The sequence below is a fragment of the Odocoileus virginianus genome, chromosome 24 (assembly GCF_023699985.2).
Source record: "Odocoileus virginianus isolate 20LAN1187 ecotype Illinois chromosome 24, Ovbor_1.2, whole genome shotgun sequence".
NCBI lineage: Eukaryota > Metazoa > Chordata > Mammalia > Artiodactyla > Cervidae > Odocoileus > Odocoileus virginianus.
The window spans coordinates 29,101,687-29,126,412 of NC_069697.1; the positions used below are offsets into that span (position 1 = coordinate 29,101,687).

The 24,726-nt window shown below is 38.7% G+C and overlaps 1 protein-coding gene and 1 pseudogene across 1 annotated transcript in view; both read right to left on the reverse strand.

The window, feature by feature from the left end:
* Positions 1-7,109: 7,109 nt before the first annotated feature.
* Positions 7,110-24,416, reverse strand: LOC110146776 (glutamate dehydrogenase, mitochondrial-like; annotated as a pseudogene).
* C24H12orf54 (chromosome 24 C12orf54 homolog) overlaps positions 24,286-24,726 on the reverse strand; it is a 31,436-nt gene continuing 30,995 nt past the window's right edge. Inside the window, 1 exon segment of the mRNA XM_070454501.1 lies at positions 24,286-24,492. Coding sequence (XP_070310602.1) covers positions 24,439-24,492 — 54 coding nt within the window. The 3' untranslated portion in view covers positions 24,286-24,438.

Sequence of the window (24,726 nt, forward strand, 5' to 3'; positions counted from 1 at the left end):
TCCATGATCATCCCCAAATTAGTATTATGATAACTTCCATGCTTTTTAACACTGAAAACATACTGACTTCTCTAGGAATTCTGTTACATGATGTCAGTTGTATTTGCAGGGAAATCAGAAAGCAATGTTCAGGGACCTAAAATAAACCTTGAGGTGTTATGCTGATTTTGTGGCAGAAGGTACCAAGGTCAAGTAAAAGTGTAGACAGAAAATGAGAAGTGAGAGATGTACATCTCGAGATGACATCACACTGGCCCAAATGTGTTGAAGAGAGGAGATACTTGAATAGAGGGCCTTGCTATTATCAGCTTGTAGCCAAATGTTGGGAAAGTTGACCCTTTGCTTGGTTCCAATTACATGCTAAGTGGGATCTATTAGCACTGCCCGCACCCTCTTTTATAGTAATTATTAGTCAGTACCTGAGTACAAGAGAACAGTGAACCTCAGCTTTATTAAGAAGCATAAGAATAGGAGTGCAAGTCTCCTCTAACTCTCTCGTAATATTCCTATATGGCTTATGGAAAACATCAAACAGCTGACTATTGACTATTGAATTTTTAAGTGCTTCTATCCACAACCTTGGCTATGCCAGATATGGGGATAGTTCAGCAGGTTAAACGTCAATGCTTTGCTTAAAGTGACTTGTTTTTTTATACCTCATTCTGGAAAGCAGGCCAAATACAGTTCCTCTTCCTGCAAGATGGACTCCATTATTCAATTACTGCCCTTCTACAAGGGCACCTGAATCACACACTGTACTGTCACTGTCACACCTGATGAGATTTAGATATGATCACTTCCAAAAGTAAGCTGATTCATGACATTGATAATATCCTCAATATTATTATCAATATAATAATTATGATAATAATATTATTATTATCAATATTATTGATTATAAAATTTCCTCTTTGGAAAGGAAGTAAAGAGAATTTGGAAATTACCTTGTGAAGGAGTAGTCAAGGATGACTTAGGGCTGAAACAACTTGGATATACCAAGTTGAGGCCTCTAGTGATATTTCATAAATATAGGAATGAATTACTATCTGTAGTGGGTCCTAGTAACAAGAAAAGGGACAAGGTCTTCTGGAGATATAGGTTCTAGTGGACACACCCACATTTGGGTATTCTGTCATCTCTCATAGAGTTAACTAGGGAAAAAGACTAAATATGAATAAACTGGAACAAAGGATATGTTTGAGGATATTCAAAGGGTAATAATACAAGCTGCACCTCTGTGACTATATAATACTAATGGGCCAATGGTTTTACACATGTCTACTATTAACACTCATGTAGACTGAAGTTGTTAGCAAAAGTCTAATTCTGCCACCCAATGGCAGTTAGTGGTATTTTGAATTAGAAAATTATGCTGTGACTAGGAAAGTTATGACCAACCTAGGTAGCATATTAAAAAATAGAGACATTACTTTGCCAACAAAGGTCAATCTAGTCAAGGCTATGGTTTTTTCAGTGGTCATGTATGGATGTTAGAGTTGGACTGTGAAGAAAGCTGAGCGCCGAAGAATTGATGCTTTTGAACTGTGGTGTTGGAGAGGACTCTTGAGAGTCCCTTGGACTGCAAGGAGATCCAACCAGTCCATCCTGAAGGAGATCAGTCCCGGGTGTTCATTGGAAGGACTGATGCTGAAGTCCAAACTCCAATAATTTGGCCACCTCATGTGAAGAGTTGACTCATTGGAAAAGACCCTGATGCTGGGAGGGATTTGGGGCAGGAGAAGAAGGGGACGACAGAGGATGAGATGGCTGGATGGCATCACCGACTCGACGGGCAAGAGTTTGAGTAAACTCCGGGAGTTGGTGATAGACAGGGAGACCTGGCTTGCTGCGATTCATGGTGTCGCAAAGAATTGGACACAGCTGAGTGACTGAACTGACTGAACTGAAGTACAACCCACTTCACATACAGCTCCTAGCATGCTTTTAAGCTCTGGTGGAAACAACCTATTTGGCTGAAGGACAACCAATTACCAAGATATGAGTGATTTAAGAAAGACATTCATATAGAGCACTGTACAACAAAATTCCTTGGAAAAATGTAAATGCTATACTTAGGAATATGCTGAGATGGAGTGAGTGTACCTTATTTGTTGCTGAAACTCAGCCTCTCTTCACCAGTGGCAAATAGAAATGGAGACAGAGTTCTGGGTGAAGTAGAAAAGAGTAGCTTTTATTGCTTTGCCAGGTAAAAGGGGCTGCAGTGGGATAATTCCCTGAAGACCATCTGACCCACCCCAGAGGAGGTAGTGAATAGTTTTATAATGTCCAGGGAGCAGGGCGTGATCAGCTTGTGGACAGTTCTGGGATTGGTTGGCATCAAGGTGAAGTTTCAAGCATCATCAGCCTTCTGGTTTCAACCAGTCTAGGGTGTATGTTCTTGTGGTCAGCAATTTTCATCTGGAGGGGAGTCTGCTTTCTATAAAACAACTTACGAATGTGTGTCAGACCTTTCTATCTTTCAGGGAACTGGGAGTCTGGTAATACTGTTATGTGGCAGAATTATAGTCTAAATTGTTATCAGTTCCCTAGTCCAACAACTATTCTTTGTTTCTGTATCTTCACATTTCCCAATCATTAATTTTTGAATCAGCATTTTACTTCAAAAGACAAGGACACAGTGGCTTGTACATGGTTTAATATTCATGAGTAGGCAACCCACTCCAGTGTTCCTGCCTGGAGAGTCCCAGGGACGGGGGAGCCTGGTGGGCTGACATCTATGGGGTTGCACAGAGTCAGACACGACTGAAGTGACTTAGCAGCAGCTAAGCAGGTAGGAATCTGAATGATCTGACTTTTATGACCCCCTTCTCGTGGAAGTGTAATAGTCTGCTTGCTCCACCAGTGGGAGCTCCTGTATTGAAAAATAACATTTCTTGTAGCATCCTGCTGCTATGTGGCCATGCGTGACTGCTCAGTGGCTATTCTGTCTGACTCTTTGCAACCCCAAGGACTGTAGCCCGCCAGGCTCCTCTGTCCATGGGATTTTCCAGGCAAGAATACTAGAGTGGGTTGCCATTTCCTTCTCCAGCTATGTGCCCAGTGGACAGTAAATCCCTAGTTGAAAAGGCAAAAGTATTCTGCACAATGTACTGAACTGAAAGCAGTTCACTAGCAGTACAAAAATAATTCTGCTCTAGACCAAAGTCCTAATCAGTAAAATAGTACATAAAAAGTCAGGTTATCACGGACTTAGGCCATAGCCAATGGCCCGATGGTCTAGCTAATAAATGTCTGATGGATGAACAATTAAAGAATGCTGTATGTAAAGAACAGGTGTGGAAGACTTTTTAGAAAGAAAATTAGAGTAGATCACATAGATATTCAGCAAAATAACCTAATTACTGGCTCAGAGAACTGGCATACCAAGGTGATACATTGGTCTACTTTCTGAAGGCAGCCAGTTGGATACATGCTATGGATAGGAATGGAAGTGTCCAAGCCATGCAACAATGCCTGTTACCAAAACATAGTCTCCTGTCACTCACCAAAGTCTCTGCTGTGGAAGTTACTAATGCAATATCCCGGCTGTTAACAGGAGAAAAACTACTCAAAATTGGCCTAGGAGAGAATCTCCCAAGAATAAAGAGTGACATAATGCTAAAAGGTGGTTGACATAGGGCCACTCCCAATGTTTATGGAAGATTCAAAAAAGATTTCAGTAAAAATAGACGCTTATTTCTCCTTAGTACTTTGCTTACTCTTTAACTGAAACAGCTGCTGAAATACTATCAAGGTCCTGGAAACAGGTATTTTAAGGACCCTTTAAAATCCATAAAGCAGTGACTTAATTTAACAATTAGAATATGAAATTCAGACATTTTAATTAAAGACATGATAGGATCATAAAAGGCTTCCTAACTCAACTAAGTCATTGTGTGTCTGACCTGAAAATGAGGAGTGGTAAATGTGGAGCCTTTTAAAAGAAATTTCTGGACACTGGACTTTTAAAAGGATTTAATTTTATTGTCAGCAGCTCCAGTGATCCCAGGCCCAGGACTATACCTGTATGTTTGAGCTGAAGAGAATATTGCTTCTCAAATGCTACTATCTCTGTTGTTTTGGACCATAAAGAAGGCCGAGCACCAAAGAATTGATGCTTTTGAACTGGTGCTGAAGAAGACCCTTGAGAGTCCCTTGGACAGCAAAGAGATCAAACCAGCCAATCCTAAAGGAAATCAACACAAAATATTCCTTGGAAACACTGATGCTGAAACTGAAGATCCAATACTTTGGCCACCTGATGTGAAGAGGTGACTCTTTGGAAGAGACCCTGATTCTGGAAAAGATTGAGGGCAGGAGGAGAAGGGGGGTGACAGGAGATGAAATGGTTGGATGGTATCACCAACTCAATGGACATGAATTTGAGCAAACTTGGGGAAATAGTGAAGGACAGGGAAGCCTGGCATGCTGCAGTTCATGGGGTTGCAAAGAGTAGGACATGCCTTATCAAGTGAACAACAGCTATTCTTTTGAATTACACTGAGTATTTTCCAAAAGCACCTCTGGGTAGGTTATTGATATTGCCTCATGTGTACAAACTAGAATTGATTGTTAAGTGCCACCCCACTTCAATAATCTTAGGCTTACCCCTCCAACTCGAACATCTCTCCCTGGAAAAAGACATAGGGGAGCCTTTGACCAAGTTCTTATTGCTGCCTTGGTGGTGGTGGTGTGTGTGTGCTCAGTCATGTCCAACTCTTCAACCCCAAGGGCTTCTTTGTCTGTGGAATTTTCCAGGCAAGTATACTGGAGTGGGTTGCCATTCCCTTCTCCAGGGAATCTTCCTGACCTAGGGGATGAACCTGTGTCTCTTGCATCTCCTGCATTGGCAGGTACTTTCTTTACCAGCTGAACCACAGGGGTAGCCCCTATTGCTGCCTTACAAGCTTTTTATTTTTTTTAATTTAGAAGATGTAGCATGTTTTTGTGCTTTTGTTGTCAACTTTCTGTATCTGATATTTAAGATGTAACTCTTTAAAGCAGAATTTGGTTGATAATCTCTTTTAGTCAGTATTTAGTCCATCACATTTAATATACTTAGTGATGTGTTGGATTTAACTTCCCATCTTACTACTGTCATACCTGTTTGATATCCTTTTTCTCTATTACTTTCTTTTGGATTAACATTTTTTTTTAGTCTTTGAAAAGAAAAAAGAAAAATCTTTTCTTTCTGTTAAGGAACAAAATTTTACCCTTGTTTTAGTTATTACCCTGGATATTAGCATATGTTGAATGTTGTTTCACTAAATCATGTCCGACACTTTGTGACCCCATTGGCTGTAGCCCACCAGGCTCCTCTGTCCAAGGGATTTCCCAGGCAAGAATATTGAAGTGGGTTTCCATTTCCTTCTCCAAGGAATATTTCTGACCCAAGGATAAAATCTGTGTCTCCTGCTTGGCAGGTGTTTTCTTTACTACTGAGCCACCTAGGAAGTCCCATATTTGCATATGCTTCCAGTAAATGAGTACTTTATAGTATTTTTGGGACAATATAAAGATCTCAGCATAGTTTTAAACTTTCACCCCTCTCCAGCCTTTTGTAAAGTTATTATCATGTATTTTGATTATGTGTGTATGTATGTATACATATGTACATGTGTATATAATGCCTCAAGACATTACTGTTATTATGGGATCAATAGCCATTTAAATTTACCTACATGTTCAAACTTTTAGCTGCTCTAGATTTATTCCTCTATTTCAAAATGTTTCCATTTAGGGACTTATTCCTTCTGTATAAAGAAAAACTTTCAGTTATTTCTGTTGGGACAGTATACTGGTGCCAAATGTCTTCAGCTATTTCTTGTCTGAAAACATTTCCCTTTCTTTTTTTTGTTTTGAAAAGGTAAATTTTAAACAGTTATTTTTATTACCAGTTTAAGTCATAAAGTTACAAAGTAATTAGAAATTTCTGAAAGAGAATGACTGTTTTTTAAAAATGACCCACTCATTACATAAATAATGTATAGTATTTCACTGATATTCTGCTGTTCAAAAGGCCTTAACCAAAAAATCCCAAACAAAACACTCAACTCAGTGTTTTAAGCTCCACTGTGTTAATTAAGCTTGTGTGTACATGTGAGGCCTCTAAAAGAAAAGGGATACAAAATCAGGCAGGGTTGGGGAAATTGGCAATGCTTAGAGCTGTCAGGCAGACTCCAGACAAGGAGACTAAGTAGTATTTTTCTGGGTTACTCTACTTGAATTATTATACTCTACTTGAATTCAATAGATAATTAGAGAAATGAAAAACTAATTAACATCATAAGGAGATTACTGCATTATTTGGACTGCATGTCATATTTGCATTTAGCAAATTCAAAGAGCCATAACAAAAACAGCTTCCACCATCTATCCTCTATAGATGGATAGTTGTTATATTCAAAACTGTAGCAATTATCCATCTAGCTTTTTATGTTTGCAGGATAACAATACAGAACTGATGAGCTACAAATGATACTGCTGATACCATAAAAATGCTAGCTTTCTAAACTCATGTTTATAAGCATTCATTGCTTCTAGTATAAGCTTAAGCGATTAAAGGAAATTTTATTACAGCATCGTGTCTTTATTTCATTCTAAAATAATAGATTGCATAAAGAGAAACACTGTTATTTTTGCTTGCAACCTGTGAAATTGAGTTATTTTGCTGATGTGAAGTAATAAAACTCACTTAAGGACCATACCACTTTCTGAAAATGATACACACCCACTTCTTAAATGCGAAGTTATAGTCCTATCTCAGACTTGGCCAGAGCAAAATATTGCAAGCAACTGATTACTGAGGTCAAACAACAGGTAACTAACATATTGAGAACAAGCTATGGAGCAAGGGAGCATGACTAGATGAAAAGAGTCTTTTTATTTAAATGTATAATATCCCAAACAGCCCCCTGGCACAGTTAATTTCTGTAATACTTTCACACTCTTCAACCTGTCTATGATATTCTAAACCTTAATTTCTTTCTTAAAGGGCTAATTTGGGTTGACTTGTTGAGAATAATGTCCGTAACAGAAAAAGATATCTGTGGTTATAGAACTTAACGATAGTTTTACAGAAGTTATGGATAAATAGGGTAGTGAAGAAGTTAACCAGGTTCATTGTATACCCCAAAGGTTTTCTCAATGACACTGACATAGGCAGCTAGGTTATACTTTGTGGCTGTGGGTATGATTTGCCTGGCAGAAAATTCCAAAGTGTAAGCTAAAGCAAACTACACAATATCTTTCTTGGATGTACCTGGTACTCTGTTTTAGAATCTGCTGTGGGTACAATGGGAATATTTCCACCACACCTTCCAAATTTTCTTTCTAAATTCTCTTGAAAAAACATGAGCAAGTGGTGGTTAGAATATGTCATATTTGAAGGTCAAATGGCCACAGCTGACATGATTACATTTCTCAGCCACTCCCTTCGCATTCAAATGTGTGCATGTGTGTTAGTCGCTCAGTTGTGTCCAACTCTTGAGACCCCATGAACTGTAGCCTGCCAGGCTTCTCTGTCCATGGGATTCTCCAGGCAAGAGTACTGGAGTGGGTTGACATTCCCTTCTCTAGGGGATCTTCCCAACCCAGGGTTCGAACCCTGGTCTCCCGCATTGTGGGCAGATTCTTTACTGTCTGAGTCACTGGGGAAGCCCTTCACATTCAAGGAGAGATCAGAAATAACCATACTGTTGTTCCCCATAAAAAACTAAGGCTCTGGAGTTGTTGAGCCACTGGCAGCTTCAGCACTGTTCGTTGCTTTCAGTGCACTGGATTTGCTAAACTGCTTCTCACTGGCTGCAGGGACTGGTATGTCACAGTCTGCTTCCAAGATGCTTCCTTCCAAGGGTTTGCCTTGGGAAAGTCCAGAATTGATTCATGTTGCAATCTGAAGTCTTCTAGTTCCTTTGGGTCGTGCCATCTGAATTTCATATGCTCCCATCGACTTCACCACCGTCAACACATTTAGCACCAACACGATGTAAATATGCTAGAGAGTATAGGCCCACATTGCCAAATCCCTGAAAAAATGCTTTATCTCCAAACCCTGGTGTCATTTGTAAAATGCTCATGTAAGAAACTTCATTGAGGAAGTTTTCAATCCCATGGCAAACACCATGACCAGTGGCAGAGATACCTCTGCAAATGCCACTCTGACAGATGGATTTACCAGTAATAGCAGGCATGTGCATTTAATATCTCAGGGCCCAAGGGTCTGGCAGGTGTCAGCAATCCAGGACATTTTCTCGCTCACCTGTGACCCTGACTGGGGAAGGCACATCAATGCCAGGACAATAAAGCTCTGTTTTGCCAGCTCCATGGTGAACCTCCTTGTGATCTTTTCCACTTTATTATCAGTATGATTCCTGGGATTGATCTTAACATCAGCTTTAGCACCGCCAAGTGGCACATCAACACAGCATATTTATACGCCATTAGACAAACCAAAGCTTTTACTTTATCTACACTCACATCTTCTCACTAACCAATAGTTACTTTGCAGGGCGTGCAGTGCTAAACTCTGCTGGACCCAGTAGCCCTCAGTGACCTCCCAGGAGCCGCCATGGCTCAGGATGGGGATGGACCGGACCAGCACTTGGTTGCGGGGTTTGATGATTCTCAGGATGCCACACACCTCTTCTGCTCCTCACTCTCCCAGGTCTCGACGACTTCCATCAGCTTGTCCTCCATTATGCTAGCGCCATGGCCGAAGGAGCCAGTTTGGAGAAACCAGCTTTACGTTTCATCACGGTTACTATGGTGCTGCCAGGTGGGCGGAGCTGGCCCGCGTGGTTGGATGGAGGCCAGGGACCAAGGCACTGGTGAGTGCTGCAGGCGGGGCCACGAGGAGGTATGCTTGCGTTGGCCCTGGGGCAGGCTGCCTCTAAGCTTCGAACCTTCTTCACAGTCCTCTCGCTTCTTGCCACCGGCTACCTGATCTGGAGGAGCCGAATCCGTCTGTTGGTGCCAAACAACATGGTAAACCGTGGTGTGGAACCAGGCAGCGTGTGGGGCGTGGGCCTCCTCTTGTCTCGCCTCACCAGGGCTTTATGAGGTATGTTTTCTTTCCCTTTGAGGTACATTTTGATTATAGAGCGCGTTTCACTTATTTTCTTTCATGCTTTCCGGAATATTAACCCACAGTCTCTAGGCTTCCATCACTTCTGTTGGGAAATCAGTTTCAGTCTAATGTTGGCTCCTTGGAAGGCAGGCTCGTATTTACTTTATTTCCCGAGTAAAAAGTACAGATGGAGGCCCTTGGGTCTTTCATGAAGTGAGGGAGTCTGTACATGGTTGCATAATTCAGTACATACCGTCGAACTCGATGCTCACTCCTCTGGCCTGGTGCCTGCGCTTCGGTGGAAAGAGGGTCCTGAGACCCAGAAACACCCTGAGGTTGTTTGGGCAGAGATTTCTGAGGCCCAGATCTTTGGAGCACGAGATACAGAGTGTGCTGGCTGTGGTTGGCTGTATCCACTTACCTCTGCAAGACCCTCATCCTGTGAAGAGTAACAGGCGGGGAAGGAGGTCAAACAAGTCCTAAAACACAGTTTCAGGCCTGGACCACAGTTGCCCCATGTCTAAAGGTGGTACCCTTACCAGCCTGGGTTCTTAAACTCTTTATTTAATCAATACAAATTGATGTGAGGTCAGACAAGAAATTCAGGCAAGGCTTTACTGGGACTCACTGTAGCTGGAGGAAGTGAAAACAAGTAACAGGGGCCCTTGCTCGCTCTGTGAGATGGTGGGGTGACCTAGTCCCTTTAATGGGCTGAGGGTAAGGGCAGACACATGGCTCAGGCCAGTGGGTGGCTTAGATGGTCTGCCCACTCCCTTGATGGTGCTGTTTGCAGGGGTCCTAGGTCATACCCTGTTTTTGCTACTGACACCTCAGAAGTAGCAATTGGGTTTTGGTCTTTTTGTATCTTGTTGCTTTTGATTTGCCCCAGCTGCACATGCTTGCAGTTAATTTCAGTCCTTTATGTATTCTGTTCTAGAGGAGATATTTGTCCAGGTGCAAGCACTGTAGCAAAGGTCCCCAGGTCTCAGCCTGTCTCTGTACTGTTTAAAGGCAATTTGTCTTTTGTCTCAGGCTGTTTTAAAATTGTTCTTTGTGTCTTTGATTTTCAGTATTTTATTACGAATGCCTGGATGTGGTTTCTTTTGTATTGATCTTTCTGGAGCTTCATAGTGATTACTGAACTACTCTTGTCTCTAAACCTACTCTTGTGCTTTGTGATGTGCAGAATATGGAAAGTATATTTCTTCTTTGAAATACCACTCCTCTTAGGCTGTGGCACCAAAGGCAGACTACTTGATGTTTCTGTTAACATCACCCCCACCCCGTGCCCACCACAGCAATAGCTGGGGTTCCAGTTTCAGCTTTTTTCAGCATTGCTGGAACTAGTTTCCCCATGCCCTCTCAGATATAGCAGCAGCAAGAAAGCACCCCTTCCCAGCTCTGTAAGACACCCCCTTCTCTGAGCTCCTGAGATGGCAGCACAGATGGAAAGCAACCACCTTAGGGATCTGAGTCCCAGCTCACAGAGAATCTCTTGCAGGCTTTCAGTTGCTGATGATCCAACCTCTTCTCTTTGTTCCCTTAGCCCCAGTTCCTGTAATTACTATCTCTATATTACTATAATGTTCACTTTTCTAATTTTTCAACTTCTGTTTAACTATGTTTCCATATTAAATTATGGAAATTTAATATGTCCTGTCCCATTCTGTCTGTCCTCTCTTTCTATAACTCTAAATATATTAGATCTTTACTATTTCCCACAAGACTTTGATGATTTTATGCTATATTTCTCTCTTAAAAAATCTCTTTCAGTTAGGATATTTTCTGTTGACCCACAGTCTAGTTTTATTATCTTCTTGTTTCTAATCTGTTTAATTTTGGTTATTATATTTTTCAATTCTAGAGTTTACTGTTGGTTATATTTTATAGAATCCAGTCCTTTAGAGACATTCTCCCTTTTGTCATGTATTTTCTTGAACATATTAATCAAAGTCATTTAAAAAATGCATGTCTGAATAGATAACAAGTGTTGCCAAGGATGTGGAGAAAAAGGAACCCTTGTGCACTGTTGTTGGGAATATAAATTAGTGTAGCCATTATAGAAAACAATATGGAGGGTCCTCAAAAAATGAAAGAAATAGGACTGATGTATGATTCAGCATGCTACTTCTGAGTATATACCCAAAGGAAGAGAAGTAATTAATTGAAGAGATATCTGCATTACTATGTTCGCTGCAGTTTACTCACAAGAGCCGACATGGACACAATCTTAAGTGTATGCAAATGGATGAATGGTTAAAGAAAATGTGGTATATCTATATGATGAAATATTATTCAGCCATAAAAAGGAAATCCTACCATTTGTGCCAAAATAGATGGACCTGGAGGGCAGTAAGCTAAGTGAAATAAGTCATAAAGGGAAAGAAAAATACTGTATAATCTTACTTATATATAGAATCTAAAAAAATCTAAACTCTTAGAAAGAGAGAGAAGATTGGTGGTTGCCAGGGGCTGAGGATTGGGGGAAATGAGTTGCTGGCCAGAGGGTATGAACTTCTTATTACAAGATGAATAAATTATGGGAATCTATTGTACAGCATGGTGATTAGTTAACATTGTATTACATTTTTAAAATTTTCTAACAGAGTAGGTCTTAAATGTCCTCAGCATATATCCACAAAATGGTAATTACCTGAGGTGATGAATGTGTTAATTAACCTTGCTATGCTCATTCACTTGATCATGTTTGACTCTTTGCAACCCCATAGACTGTAGTCTGCCAGGCTTTGCTGTCCATGGAATTTTCCAGGCAACAATAGTGGAGTGTGTTGCCATTTCCTGCTCCAGGGATTCTTCCTGACCCAGGGACAGAACCGTTATTGTGGTAATTATTTCACAATATACATGTGTATCAGATCATCCTGCTGTGTGTTTTATGCTCACACAATGTTATTTGTCAATTATATAAAGGTAGGAAAAAAGGCAAATGTTTATTGAACAAACAAATGGATGAATGAATATAAAAAAATAAAATGCATGTCTAATAACTGCTCTGAGATCTCCAGTGAGTCTGTTCCTATGGTCTTTTTTTTTTTTTTTTTTTGACTCATTTAGTCTTGTCTTATGGAATATCTGACGTTTTTAGAAATGAAATTGAGAGACTCTGGCTTATGTTATCTTAGTACAGAAAAGAATGACTTTTGCTTTGTTCTATTTCTTGTTCAGTATTACTCTTATGGTATAGTGCTTCCATGACCTTCCATTGTTCTAACTAAAGGAATAATTACCACTCACCCCTTCTTGGTGGGTCCTCAGCTCTACAGATAGATCTGCTTGGCTTCTCAACCTTGTAGCCTCTACTTTCTGTTCATCTTATTATCCTCTTATTATGTGCTGCATATGGCATAAACGTATCTCCTGGGGAAAATTGATGCAGAGTATCAGGCTCACCTTAAAACATTTTGCTTCTTTTGGGAATCTTGGCCCAATAAATCCTGGCTGCTTTGGTATCCCTGAACTTCAAGTTTTGTGTCCATATACCCATGAACTGCCAAAAGCTCAGCTAATGTTCTCAGCCTCTTAGCTATCAGTTTCTGCTAGGCTTCTCAATCTCTTGGTCATGTACCACTTAAAAATAGACAAAGGCCTTGAGGAGACAGTTAATGCAGAATATCAAGCTCATCTCGGTGTTCTTCTCTTCCCTGTGAGGTCTTATTCTCTGACTCTTGACAGACTTGTGAGACTTTCCAGTACTTTCAAACAAATGCATTTTCCTTTTCATTTATCTTTTTCTAGTTCTCAAAGGGAATGTTGATCAAATAATGCTGGCCCTGCATGATCAGAAGTAAGGTGTCTACATTCTTTATAACTCAGAAAACATGAGATTTCTAGAATGATGGCCTAACTTTTTAACTAAAGCCTTGAGTTCCCCAAAAGTCTCAGTTTGAGCTGTCTTATATTTCTCTATCATTCGTCTGTTAGTTGCTTTTCTCTGGATCCTCCACTTTTACCTCTGTGATAATTGGGCAGTGTGAGGTGACTTAAAGAGAAAGTCTAAATCTTTTCATTTTTCAAATGTTTGGGTGGGGGAAGGAGAAAGACGAAAAAATCTGGTTTCACAGGATCCGGCAAACCACACTCTGTCCACCTCTGCACCGTTCTCTTATGCCCAGAAAAATTAAATGAATTGATAGTGTTCCTAGTATTAATATCCCAGGTTTCTAAATCTTTCAACAAAGTCCTTTAGGAATATCAGGATAAGTACCATTCCCTATACAGAGATGACATTTGAGTGATTGCTTCTATTAATTTCTCTCATAAATACTCAACTCTCTGAGTGTATATAGCTGAGGCTTGTTCAGCAAAAGACAGACAGTCCTAAGGCATTTGTTTCAGTGTAACCAAATACTGCACACTTGCTGCCAAGATAACTGTTGGACTGTGGCTATTCAGATTCTGTATCTTTTCTTGCATACTTGCAATACTTTAAATATTTTCTGTTAACAATAACAGCACATTTCCAACTTCCTATTTCTGGTTTGAAAAAACTTACTAAACACAAGTTCATGTGCTCGATCCATAGTGAGACCAAGCAAACTGAAATATTGGAGTTTGAAATAGAGAAAGGTTTAGTGCAGGGCCATACAAGGAGAATTGCTGACTCATGTCCCCCAAAACTTTGAACACCCAAAAGGGTTTCAGCAAAACATTTTTAAAAGCAAGGTGAAGGAGGGTTGGTGTAAACTTCTTGGTGGGGGAATCCCTTGTTCTTAACAGCTACCCCCATAGGTCAGGTCATGCTGTACTTGTAAACTTTCAGCAAGACTAATGTTATCCTTTATTTTGCAACTTTTTATCTCTGTATGAATGGAAAAATAAAAGGTCAGAATCTTGAGAATGGGCTGTCCTATCTATTTCAGGATATGGGCAGCATTCTTATCTGGCAGCAAAGGCAGTAGAATACAAAGGTTAAAGTAAAAGAAACAGATCTCATATGGAGTCAGATTTACTCTTCACTGTTACAAAACTGGTGCTGTGTTTGCCCCAGGGATTGTAAGACTTTTATGCAGAATGTATCCTAGGGAACGACATTGTATTCAAGCCATGCTCTGGAAAAGTGGACTTCTATTTATAGGTTTTTTAAAAGCATCACATGTGGGTTTATAAATTTTCTTCAGATCATAAATGTAAAAATACTTTCTACAGTTCACCAATACAAAAAAAAAAAAAAAATGGTGGAGGAAGGGGAAAAGAAATCCTTGACAATTCCTCATTTTCTTTTACTAATAAAAAAATGAAAACAAAAGTGTTTTCTGTTTTCTATACTGAATGTCTAGGTACACTATTACAATTTAGCCAAAGATTGCGGAGTTCAATTGAATTCCATTATAAAGTATTGATTGGTTAGAAAAGAGAATTATCTAAACCCCAGACTGTCAAGAACTGTTATTTAAACACCCTTGTGTGTAATTTTTACCCAATGCAGTCATTTTATACTAGTGAACTATTCTAATAACATTAAAAAACCCTAAAATTGTATTAAAAACGTTGACTTTAAAGAAACTATAAGATGATTTTGAATGTTTCAAAGTGAAAGTGCAGTTGCTCAGATGTGTCCAACTCTTTGCAACTCCATGGACTGTATGTAGCCCACCAGGCTCCTCTGTCCATGGAATTCTCCGGGCAAGAATACTGGAGTGGTTTGCCATTCCCATCTCCAGGGAATCTTCCCAACCCAGAAATTGAACTCAGGTTTCTTGCATTGCAGGCAGATTCTTTACCATCTGAGCCACCAAGAAAGAACAATAGAGATCTTTAATCTTAAGGAAACTCTCTTACCATGTTAAATTTCATTGAGATTTCACTTAAGATTGGCATCTTCCCGACACAGGGATTGAACCCAGGTCTCCTGCATTGCAGGCAGATTTGCAGATTCTTTACTATCTGAGCCACCAGGGAACCCATAATGAATACTGGAGTGGGTTTCCATGCCCTCCTCCAGGGGATCTTCCCAACCCAGGGATCAAACCCAGGTCTCCCGTATTGCAGGTAAATTCTTTACCATCTGAGCCACTAGGGAAATCCAAGAATACTGGAATGGGTAGCCTATCCCTTCTCCAAGGATCTTCCTGACCCAGGAATCAAAGTGGGGTCTCCTGTATCGCAGGCAGATTCTTTACTAGCTGAGCTGCCATGTTAGGCCAAATTGTTTCATCCCAGCAGTGTCAGGGGTCCAAAAGCTATTTATATCTACTTTTATGTACATAAAATAGAATGGCATCCTCTTATGGACTATATTTATCACTTATTACATGTACATGTATTATTTCTTTCAGTACTCTTTATGAGGAATATAATATGAGGAGTTGTTGTTCAGTCACTAAACTATGTCTGTTTGCGACCCCATGGACTGCAGCATGCCAGGCTTCCCTGTCATTCACCATCTCCCAGAGTTTGCTCCAATTCCCCTTGAGCTGGTGTTGCCATCCAACCATCTCATCCTCTGTCGTCCCCTTCTCTTCCTGCCTTCAATCTTTTCCAGCCTCAGGATCTTTTCCAGTGAGTTGGCTCTTCGCATTAGGTGGTCAAAATATGAGGAGTATATACTATATATTATGGTATGACTATGAGGAGTATAATAATTATGTTTTCTAGGTGAGGAAGCTTAAGACCAGAAATGCCAAGCTAACTTGTACTACATATCACAGCTGTTAAATCGCAAAGCTAAAATTCAAATCAAGGCAGCCTTATCCAGAGCCCATAGATAGAAGCACTACAAAACATAACTTCATAAGAAATATATCACTGTAAGTAGGGTGTATTTTAGGAATTGTATTCCAATTTGGCAGATAAGGAAGTGCTTCCTTGAGAAAGTGATATGTGAGATAGACTAGAAGGATAAGTAAGAGTTATGCCAAGGTTTAGAAAACTGAACTAAATTCCAAGTGAGGATAGAGTGACAGCACTCTATATCCATTGTCCCAAGATGGAAAACGTGATCTGCTCTGAGAACAGAAGGTAACCTATTGTGCCTGCAGTGGGAATTTTTGACAGAGTGGTGAGGAATATTATGAGGGTAGAAATTTAGACTGGACCACGTGGTAATCAAGTGTTCTTTACTCTATGTAGAAACTTGGACTTGGCTATGTGTGTGATGGAGCATCACTGAAGTGCTTTAAGCTGGGGTGTTAAATATATTTCATTTTGGAAAGATCACTCTCTATAGAGTTATGCTTTGTTTTTGCATCCCCCCCAACTGGTTTTCTAGTTAAGGCAGAGCATTTTGTTATCAAAAATTCTAATATTGACCCCAAATTGGATCCCTCAAACTCTCTAGATTAGTCTTATTTCTATTCTCTCTAATTAACATAGAGTGTAATCTAAATGACATACATGTCAAAGTTATATTTGATGGGATTAATATAATTATGGTAGAAAATATGTGTATACCATAAAGATAAAATGTAAGAAAGTAATCTAAATATGTTTTAATTTTTTCCTTTAATTTTCGCAACTTGTCATAAGGCTTGTTAATTCATTTCAGGCACATAAAGTATTAGCTCTTATTTTCTTCAAGTTATCCTGCTTGTTTTATAAAAATGTTTTTATTGTAAATTAGAATATATGTATTATGTATAAAATATATATAAGTATTACATACATATGTTAGATATATATTTGTGTGTATATATATGTATGTGTGTACTTATATATGAAAAATGAAAGTGTTAATTGCTTAGTTGTGTCCAACTCTTTGTGAGCCAATGGACTATAACCTGCCAGGCTCCTCAGTCCTTGGAATTTTCCAGGCTAGAATACTGGAGTGGGTTGCCATTCCCTTCTCCAGGGGATTTTCCTGATCCAGGGATTGAACCCAGGTCTCCTGCATTGCAGGTGGATTGTTTACCATCTGAGCCTCCAGGGAAGCCCGTGTGTGTGTGTGTGTGTGTCTGTGTGTGTGTGTGTGTGTGTGTGTGTGTGTATAAAACCTAAAAATGTATAGCATGGTGTTACATAGTTTCTTCACTGTAAAGTAACCTTTTCTTTTATAATTAATTTCTTGAGAGGTATTTTGAGACTATATAAATATCTTGTTCTTTGCTTGCCATGCCCTCCTCCAGGGTATCTTCCTGACCCAGGGATCGAACCCATGTCTCTTATGTCTCCTGCACTGGCAGGTTGGTTCTTTACCACTAGTGCCACCTGGGAAGTCCCATTAAACTTTTACCCCATAGATAATATTGTTTAATAACTTCCTAACTCCTTCATCCCTTCTTTATTAGTTTACATCCTTCTGCAGTTATAGTCTTTCTTCCTATCTCTCTTTCTCATTTTCTCAGTACATACTCATGGGTTCTTATTTTATTCATAGATTATAATTACTATAATATAGTTACTATAGTTATATAGTATATTACTATATTATATTATATATTACTATATTATATATATATATTACTATATTATATAGTATATTACTATAATATAGTTACTATAGTTACTATTATTGTTTATTGTTATGCTCAAGTTATCTCAGATATGCCCAGAGGGTTTCCCTCCAAGTTGGCTTCTCTTCCCTTTTTTTGTGTCCCATCATTACTTGTGGAGAGGTTATAGCAACCCACTCCAGTATTCTTGCCTGGAGAATTCCATGGACAGAGGAACCAGGTGGATTATGGCCCATGGGGTCACAAAAGAGTTGGACCCGATTGAGCAACTAACACACTTATCATTACTTAATCACTTCCTTTTAGAGCACAGAAAGATTCATCTTCTACTTTCCTTGCCCTAGCCTTGAATCAGTCTTTATTCCAAGATACCCTGGTTTCTTAAAAGGAAAATATATTTAGAAAATAAGATCTGAATCCTAGGTGAGTCATCATTATGTCACTGTTATATCATTGCCTCTAGACTCTCTTAGCAGATAGAGCTAGGAAAAATGTGTTTGTGTATAATTATGAACACATTTATATAAATGTATTATATAAACATACAGATTTATCTCAGCCTTTCCGTATTTGGTATTCTCTTTTCTAACAGTGAGAACCTTGGCTCCTATTTGCCTCCAAATCCTTTGTAAACTTCTAAAATACATTAAAAAACTATACTTTAGAAATACATTTGTAAAATGTATACAAAAATACATTTTACATTGTAAAATGTATACAAAAAAAATTCTAAAATACATTTCAGAATTTTTGACCCATACCACAGTGAGAAACCTATTAACTATCAATATTTATTGTTATTCTTTTAATATTTAAATTAACTATATTTTTCAGAAGTTAGTTTTTGAAGTAACTATTTATAGAAAAATTGAAAAGATAGTATATTTTTCATATTCCCTGAATCTAGTTTCAGCTATTAACATCTTACATTAAAAAGTATACATTAGAATTAATGAAATAATATTGAAAATTATTCATTGAGCTCCATAGTTTAAAAGTTCAAATTTATTTAGGTTTTACATAATGTCCTCTTTTTTGGTTGCCCTAGGGTCCTATCCAGGGATACCATATTATATTGAGTTGTCATGTTGCCATAAGACTTACTTGGTTGTGACAGTTTTTTAGGCTTTTTTTGTTGTGATGATCTTGACAGTTCTAAGTAGTTCAGTTCAGTTGCTCAGTCATATCTGACCCTTTGCGACCCCATGGACTGCAACACGCCAGGCTTCCCTATCTATCACCAACTCCCGGAGCTTATTCAAACTCATGTCCATTGAGTTGGTGATGCCATCCAACCATCTCAACCTCTGTCGTCCCCTTCTCCACCCGCCTTTAATCTTTCCCAGCATCAGGGTCTTTCCAAATGAGTCGGTTCTTTGCATCAGGTGGCCAAAGTATTGGAATTTCAGCTTCAGCATCAGTCCTTCCGATGAATACTGGTCAGGTATTTTGAAGAATGTCCCTAGATTTGAGCTTGTCTGATGTTTTCCTCATGATTTGATTGGGGTTAAAGGTTTTAGGGAGGAAGATCACAAAGGTAAAGTATCATTTTCATCATGTCATATCAAGAGTGCACACAGCCAACAAACCTTATCACTGTTGAAGGTTACCTAGCTCACGTGTCTCAGCTAGTGTTTTTCGGATTTATGCATTGTAGTTACTCTTATTTCCTCCAAGTTGACTTTTTTCCCCCATACTATTCTCTTCGGGAGGAAGTTACCATGCACACCTCATAATTATGGAATGAGATTATTCTTCACCTCCTTGAGGGTGATGTATTTGCATAAATTATTTGAAATTCTGCATGGGAGATTTGTTTCTTATCCACCATTTATCTGTTCAGTCATTTATTTACATCATTGTGATCACATATTTTGTGTTTTATCCAGTACTACTTTATTTTTGCTCAAATTGTTCTGGCTTTGGTCATTGAGACCTCTTTCAGTTGGTTCCTGTGATCTTTTGACAAACACCCATTATTTATTTGTGTGTGTGTGTCTTTGTGATTTTGAGCATTTTCATACTCTTCGGTACTATAAGATGCTTCAAATTCATCTTGTATATTCCCTGTTTTATCCCTAGAATAAGCCATTTCTTCAAGGAGCCCTGGTTCTTTCCAATGACTACTAATACTAGAAACCAGTATACTAGAAATCAGATACAGATACAAGATCTGAGAGGTCGATGTGATTTGTTGCTTCTAATATGTCAGGCCTTCTCAGTTGATAGCAAGAAAATGTATGTGTGCATTCTAACCCATCTGTATAAACATATCTATAAGTATTTTTATATGAAACCATTTGTAACTGTATTAAGCTAAACATAAGTTCATACTGATGTTTCCAACTCTATTATATGGATCATTCTAGTCTTCCCTGCTTATCTGCAATCTCCCATTTCAAGAGTGAGAATCTTGGTTCCTACCTCCTGCTGTTTATTTAATTCCAGTATACATGAATAGTAGCATCAGAATTGTTAACCCATTCTCACTGTGGGAAACAAGTTTGTCAGTTAAGGTACTGTGCTTATGTATAGTTGTGATAAAGTGTGTGAAAGTCGCTCAGTCGTGTCCAACTCTTTGCGACCCCATGGATTATATGGTCCATGGAATTCTCCAGGCCAGAATACTGGAGTGGGTAGCCTTTCCCTTTTCCAGGGGATCTTCCCAACCCAACGATCGAACCCAGGTCTCCTGTATTGCAGGCGGATTCTTTACCAGCTGAGCCACAAGGGAACCTAGCTCATTTCTTTTTATCACTGAATTACATCCCTGTCTGAATGTACCCTAGTTTACCTATTCAACTAGTGAAGAACATTTTGGTTGCTTCTGGTTTTTATACAACTGTAAGCACAATCAGTTCTAATTATTCATGATAGTTCTGTAAAGTCACTGTGAACAACTGAATTAGTGAATACAGACTTTTTGCTCCTAGGGGAAATACAGGATCAGAGTCCTGTAAACCTTCAGTCCACATTTTTACCAGGTAATCAGTACATAACCTTGTTTTATGTGTTTCTGCCTAAAGACATCTTGTATATACTTACAAATAATTAATTGCACAGTCTTAAATGATTTTAAACCAGGGGCTTTGAAAGTAAACTTGAGAAAGAAGAATGGAACTGGAGGAATCAACCTGCCTGACTTCAGACTATACTACAAAGCCACAGTCATCAAGACAGTATGGTACTGGCACAAAGACAGAAATATAGATCAATGGAACAGAATAGAAAGCCCAGACATAAATCCACGAACCTATGGTCACCTTATCTTCGACAAAGGAGGCAAGGATATACAATGGAAAAAAGACAACCTCTTTAACAAGTGGTGCTGGGAAAACTGGTCCACCACCTGTAAAAGAATGAAACTAGAACACTTTCTAACACCATACACAAAAATAAACTCAAAATGGATTAAAGATCTAAATGTAAGACCAGAAACTAGAAAACTCCTAGAGGAGAACATAGGCAAAACACTCTCCGACATAAATCACAGCAGGATTCTCTATGACCCACATCCCAGAATTTTAGAAATAAAAGCAAAAATAAACAAATGGGACCTAATGAAACTTAAAAGCTTTTGCACAACAAAGGAAACTATAAGCAAAGTGAAAAGACAGCCCTCAGATTGGGAGAAAATAATAGCAAATGAAGCAACAGACAAAGGATTAATCTCAAAAATATATAAGCAACTCCTCCAGCTCAACTCCAGAAAAACAAATGACCCAATCAAAAAATGGGCCAAAGAACTCAACAGACATTTCTCCAAGGAAGACATACAGATGGCACAAAAACACATGAAAAGATGCTCAACATCACTCATTATCAGAGAAATTCAAATCAAAACCACAATGAGGTACCATTACATGCCAGTCAGGATGGCTGCTATCCAAAAGTCTACAAGCAATAAATGCTGGAGAGGGTGTGGAGAAAAGGGAACCCTCTTACACTGTTGGTGGGAATGCAAATTAGTACAGCCACTATGGAAAACAGTGTGGAGATTTCTTAAAAAGCTGGAAATAGAACTGCCATATGACCCAGCAATCCCACTGCTGGGCATACACACCGAGGAAACCAGATCTGAAAGAGACACGTGCACCCCAATATTCATCGCAGCACTGTTTATAATAGCCAGGACATGGAAGCAACCTAGATGCCCATCAGCAGACGAATGGATGAGGAAGCTGTGGTACATATACACCATGGAATATTACTCAGCCATTAAAAAGAATTCATTTGAATCAGTTCTAATGAGATGGATGAAACTGGAGCCGGTTATACAGAGTGAAGTAAGCCAGAAAGATAAAGACCATTACAGTATACTAACACATATATATGGAATTTAGAAAGATGGTAACGATAACCCTATATGCAAAACAGAAAAAGAGACTCAGATGTATAGAACAGACTTGTGGACTCTGTGGGAGAAGGCGAGGGTGGGATGTTTTAAGAGAACAACATCGAAACATGTATATTATCTAGGGTGAAACAGATCACCAGCCCAGGTTGGATGCATGAGACAAGTGCTCGGGCCTGGTGCACTGGGAAGACCCAGAGGGATGGGGTGGAGAGGGAGGTGGGAGGGGGGACCGGGATGGGGAATACATGTAAATCCATGGCTAATTCATTTCAATGTATGACAAAACTACTGTAATGATGTAAAGTAATTAGCCTTCAACTAATAAAAATAAATGGAAAAAAAACTAAATAAAAATAAACCAGGGGCTTTGGAGTTTATTTTTATTATATGTGTTTATTTGCCAACATCCTTGTAAAACAAGTCAGTCTCATCAGTGTTGAAAACTTTGTCTTCCACATAACCCTTTCCCTGTGTAACACTTAATAGGTATTTAAAAAATTCTTCCACAGCCTCCTGGTCTTCAGAAACTGTATCATTTGCAAATTTAACCTTTTTGATGTTGTATTACCTTTTGAAATGCGAGTCAGCTAGCCAAGAGAGTTTAGCATTTTCCTCACTCTGGGTAACATGAGTCTTCCGCCTCATGACAATGTGATCCACTATACTTTTAAAAATATTCTTAAAAAAAAAATTCTTAAGTTTTAGATACAAAGCAAAATTGAACACAAAGTACAGGCCTTATATGCCTTCCCTGACCCATGCAACTTCCTCTCCTATCAACATCCCACACCAAAGTTATCTTTCTACCATCTCTGTAGTTTTGTCTTTTCCAGAATGTCATATTCTTGGAATCATACAGTATGCTGCCTTTTCAGATTGGCTTCTTGCACTTAGTAATATGCATTTCCTTCATGTCTTTCCATGAGCTGATAGCTCATTGCTTTTTAGGGCTGAATAATGTTCCATTGTCTGAATGTAGTAGTTAATTTTTCCATTAACCTATTGAAGGAAATCTTGTTTGCTTCTAAGTTCGGGGAATAAAGCTGCTGTGAACATCTATGTGTACATTTTTGTGTGGATATAACTTTTCGACTCATTTGGGGAATATGAAGGAGCATGATTGCTGAATTATATAATCAAAGTAAGTTTAATTTTCTAAGAAACTGCCAAATTGTCTTTCAAAGTGGCTACACCATTTTGCATTCCCACTAGCAATGAATGAGAGCTCTTGTTGTTCTACATTCTCACCAGTTATTTATTGTCAGTTTTTAGATTTAGCCATTGTAATAGGTATCTTGTGGTATCTAATTGTTATTTTTGTTTTAAGTTCCCTGATGACATTGATGTTGAGTGTCTTTTTATATGCTTGTTTTCTATCTGTATATCTTCTTTAGCGAGCAATCTGTTCTCAATTTTTAAACTGAGTTGTTAATTTTCTTATTGTTGAGTTTTAAATATTTTTTGGTATATTTTTGTTTATCTGATGTGTCTTTTGCAAATATTTTCTGCCAATCTGTGACTTGTCTTCTCATTCTCTTGACTTTTAGAAGTAAAATTTTGAAGGCAACTTCATCAATACTCCTTTTTAAAAATTTTTTGCCCATTTTTCTTGATGAATTTTGCTGTCTGTCAACTTCTATAAAATGTCTTACAGGGATTTATATTTATCTGCTCTGGGAACTGGAAAACCACTGAAAGCATTTTAAATACTTCTGAATTAGCATGAAAATATAAGGAATCCTTGTGTAGTTTTTGTTTTCAATACAACCCTGAAATTATGGGGTCCCTCTATCATGTGAAAAAATTTCCATTACTTTTGTAGTCTTAATTTAATAACTTAACATTTGTCTCTCAACAAATGCCAAGTCAGTATCTAATGAGGTGATGATTTTTTAAAACTTATTGTTATAATGGATTTTTATTTATTATTTTACTGGTATTATGACAAATTCTCACCACTGGTTTTAAATTCTATGTTGTATCATTTTTAATATGTTGTTTTCTTTTTGTCTAAATTTTGTTGGGAAAAGAACAAGTAAGAATTAAAAACTCCACCTTTTATGTCATGATATATGCTTTATATGTGTTTGCAACATCTTTGATAAATATCCTAAGTAGTTTTTTTCTTGCAGGAAGTATTTTTGGACTAGTTGGCTTTTTCTATAGTTTCGGGGGATAGCCATGTTGGAGTCATAGACTGTGAGGCTAGTCAGATCACAAGATATTAGAAATGAAAGGAGCCTCCAGCATTTTCTAGTTATGTTTCCTTATTTATAGGGGAGGAAACTGAGACCTATGAGTCCATAAGTTGGGTAAAATTAAAATGAGTTTGTGACTTTAGAATCCAGATCTTCTCCTAATCTATGCTGTTGTCCTCTGAACCAAATGCAAGACCATAGTTGGACATTCAAGCAGTACATTCCACTACCCAGTAAGAACCAATAGGATAGACGTCTTTTACACCACATTTATTTTTATCAGTTGTTGTTTGCTGTTTTCTTCGCTTGGCAGTTGTGATGTGTGTGGGTCTCACCTGATTTCCAGGTTCCTGGTTGTAGTCATAGACCCTGGCATCTCTGCCCATGAGTATCACTCCCTCTTCCAGATCAGTGGTGATGCCTGCCCAATAACTTTGTTTTTAAGGCGACCAAAGCTGTGCCCTAGATGTCACAGTCATATGGATGAGAAGAAAAGAAATTTAGTTTACCAGGAAGATGGCACTGAAACTAAAATCAGCCCTACAGATGATACTTCTGCCCTCATGACTGCATGCCAGGATATCAAACACACACTGAGGGAGGGGACCCACTGGTTGTACACCATTTTCTTTCTGTGTAGGTGCCCACACTCTGCTGTCCTACACTTGCTGCCTATGCTATACTAAAGAGAAAGGA